This window comes from Protopterus annectens, chromosome 3.part0, assembly GCF_019279795.1.
Source record: "Protopterus annectens isolate FY-2018-M chromosome 3.part0, PAN1.0, whole genome shotgun sequence".
Lineage (NCBI taxonomy): Eukaryota > Metazoa > Chordata > Ceratodontiformes > Protopteridae > Protopterus > Protopterus annectens.
Window position 1 is genome coordinate 1,989,181,945 of NC_056731.1, and position 3,428 is coordinate 1,989,185,372.

Here is a 3,428-nt window from a genome sequence, read left to right on the forward strand (position 1 = left end):
ATTTTAATGATTACAGTCAGTGCCGTCCTTCTGAACAAAGGAAAACATGAATTTACCCCTAGAAAGAAAAGGAAGAGGAAATCTATCCTTAAAAAGTACAATAGTGATATCTCGGGGGATGATTTTTCGTCCCATACCAATATGGAAATAGATTTCTCTCAAACATCACCAGCACATAAGCACTGTTTTTCTAAAGATAGTCAAATGGGTTTAGATAAAATACCTTTAGTGGAAGCAGAAAATGTTGGGGGGGGGGGGGCATAAGCACAAACATAGGGTCCAACCCCAGCTTAACAATGGAGAAGATGCTACAATTTTTGGAACTCAAAAAAGTACACACAGTGTCATAAATATTTCTTCTGCTGTTTTATCTGCTGTTGAATATGACTTACTGAATAAAGGCTTAAAATTCATACCTGGCTTTATGGTCTCTGAAAGTGATTTTGTACAAGATCTGGTGTCGTTTTGTCGGTTCCTTAACCTTAAGTTATTTTTTAGGGACTCTGATTATATCAGTGGATCTCAAGACACATTCATTCAGTCATGGAAGGTTAGAGGACTAATCTAGTTAGCTAAATTTATTCATGCAGGTCTAGAGAAAAACAATAGGTCTTTCAAGATTTGAAACAACTGCTTCAGTGTAGGTGTGAAACACAGAAAAAAGAAATGTAATTATGACCATGTTTTTATACATATATATTAAGTAACTCTTCCTCACAACAACAAAACAGTAGTTTGTTTTCAATAAAGAACATTATCTCTTTCAGGAAAATTGGTACTCATTTCCCATGTATCTGCATATCACATGGTATAGAATCAGGAAATGCTGTTGTCTAAACTCATTTTTCTTTAGCTAAATGAAATTAAAAGCAGAGTGCTAAAAGAATGGCAGCTGGTAACCCATTGCATGATCTAGCTGAGGATTTATTGTGTTCAGTTTGTCTGTATTTGTTTAAAGAAGCTGTAGTGCTGGAATGTGGACATAGTTTTTGTAAATCCTGCATAGATAAAGTCTGGGACAGTGAGAACATTACCTTCTGTCCTGAATGCAGAAAGGCATTCCCATCTAAAAGGTACACAGTGAACTGGCAGTTATGCAAAGCTGTAGAGAGGGGATGGGAGGGGTGTTTGACTTACAAACACAAGGTGCAGAGTTTGAGTCTCACAAGGGATAATTGGCTAGGCTTAAAATGGCTCGCAAGGGCAGTTAGCTTAGTACTAACCTATGAACCTATGAACCTATGAGAGTAGTCTGAGATCCCGACAGTATGAGAAAGAAGAAATAACAAACCAGGAGCTAAAAGGTCACTACCTGCTTGGGTTGCATGAGTGCACAGAATACAAAGAGGAGTTGAAAGGGTTCTGTTAAGACAGCTGTCCTGTGTGTGTCATCTGTATGATCTCATCTAAACATAAAGGGTACAGATTGCTACCCATACTGGAAGCAGCCAGCATGTTTCAGGACAATCTGAAAAATACTGTATCTTCTCTAGAAATGAAAATGAAACATCTCAAAGAGTGTCAAAGCAAGCAGGAACAGATAATCTCTGGTATCAAGGATGATGTCCAAAGCTTGGAACAGCACATTACATCAGAATTTGCCAAGCTGCGACAGTTTCTCCAGGATAAGGAGCAACAGATGATCCAACAGCTCAAGGAGAAAGCTGCAGGAATTCTAGAAAAGATGACATAAAACTTAGAGAAAATTGAAGAAATGAACAAAATTATTCAGAAGAAAAAATCCAGCATTGAATCAAAGATGTGGCATAAACACTCTGTACTTTTTCTCAAAGTAAGGAATTGTTCACATTCTGTTCATAATGAAATGACTTGGTGTGTCACTCTGTAGTGAGACAGAGAGTGTGTAGTGCTGTTCTTACATACCCAGCATCTATGTCATGGAATCTTTGTTCACTGCTCTAGTCACTGGGGATGCTTTATCCAATGCCTGGAAGTGTGCTTGTTGGCCAATGTACCATATGGTGCAAAAAAGGGAAGAGAGAGAGAGAGAGAGAGAGAGGGATGCTTTACCTATAACATAACATATACACAATAACACACACACACACACACACACACACACACACATATATATATATATATATATATATATATATATATATATATATATATATATATATATATATATATACATATATGTACATACACATATAAATATATGTATATATATAAAAATATAAGAAAGTTTACCCCGGGGATCACTTCAGTGGCTCTGCTGGACAGAGGCACAGGGAACTAATCTAAGGGGGCGGCGAAAGCCAACATATTCTAGCTAGGCTTATAAATGCCTTCAGGCAGATAGCCTAGTACCTACCTATGAACCTATGAACCTATAAGAGACTGGCTTTAAATTTCATCTTTCATCTTTCATGCCACCAATGAATAAACGTTGAAATTTTTCAAAACTGTATATCAAAAGAGCTATATTTCAATTTGTACTATACTGAGGGGGTGCTTTCCAATAATTTAAATCAGTGGCAGAGGAAGGCACTAAGTGCACTTAAAAATAGAAAGGATGTGGTTATTATACAGGCCAATAAAGGGATTCATAGTGGTCATGGATTGGAGTATGTATGAGGCTAAAGCCAACAGACAACTTAATGATAGGAGATTTTACATGACCATGCCTACTGATCCCACCCCATGGTTTAAAGCACAAATTGATGAATTTTTGGATCTGGCTTTTGATGAGGGTATTATTGATGAGAAGACATGTTTTCATCTTAAGGTTAAGGAACCGGCTTCTCAATTTCTTTAGTTGTTGCCCAAGGTGCATAAGAATCTCCATAATCCACCAGGGCGACCAATTGTTTCAAGCAGGGGCTCATTAACTGAGCCCATTTCTATATATCTTACTAGGTATCTGAAACTCTTATTGCAAGCTGTTAGGGCTAGAATTAAATATACTACAGAATTTTTAAATATCATTGCTGATGTACAATTGGAAGATGGATGGTTGCTTTGCACTTTGGATGTTACATCGTTTTATACTAGCATTCCTCACTGGGCAGGTTTAATGGCATTGGATTTTTGGCTTAATGAATTGAGACTATATAGTCCTGGTTTTAATACCTTCCTTCTCTCTCTAACTGAACACGTGCTAACAAAAAATGTCTTCTTCTTCAATGGTAAGTATTATTTAAAGATGAGGGGTACTGCAATGGGGGCCTCTTTTCCCCCCATATATGCAGAGCTTTTTATGGGTTATGTTGAACATTTCATGATCTATGACAGAAGTCATAACATTTTCATAGAAGATATTGACATTTGGAGAAGGTTCCCGGATGACTGCTGGATGGTTTGGAAATCTGATGTTGCATACTTGGGAGAATTTGTGCAATACTTGAATGAAAATAAATGGGGTATCCATTTCACAGTTTGTTTTGATAGGAAATTTATTTCCTTTT

The 3,428-nt window shown here is 37.0% G+C and overlaps 1 protein-coding gene across 1 annotated transcript; it reads left to right on the forward strand.

Annotated features, from left to right (window-relative positions):
- Positions 1-885: 885 nt before the first annotated feature.
- LOC122797237 (zinc-binding protein A33-like) lies at positions 886-1,754 on the forward strand. Its single transcript, XM_044066086.1, has 2 exons — positions 886-1,073; positions 1,375-1,754. Exons 1-2 carry the CDS (start codon positions 886-888, stop codon positions 1,691-1,693), a joined length of 507 nt encoding a protein of 168 aa, XP_043922021.1. The 3' UTR covers positions 1,694-1,754.
- The last annotated feature ends 1,674 nt before the right edge of the window (positions 1,755-3,428 follow it).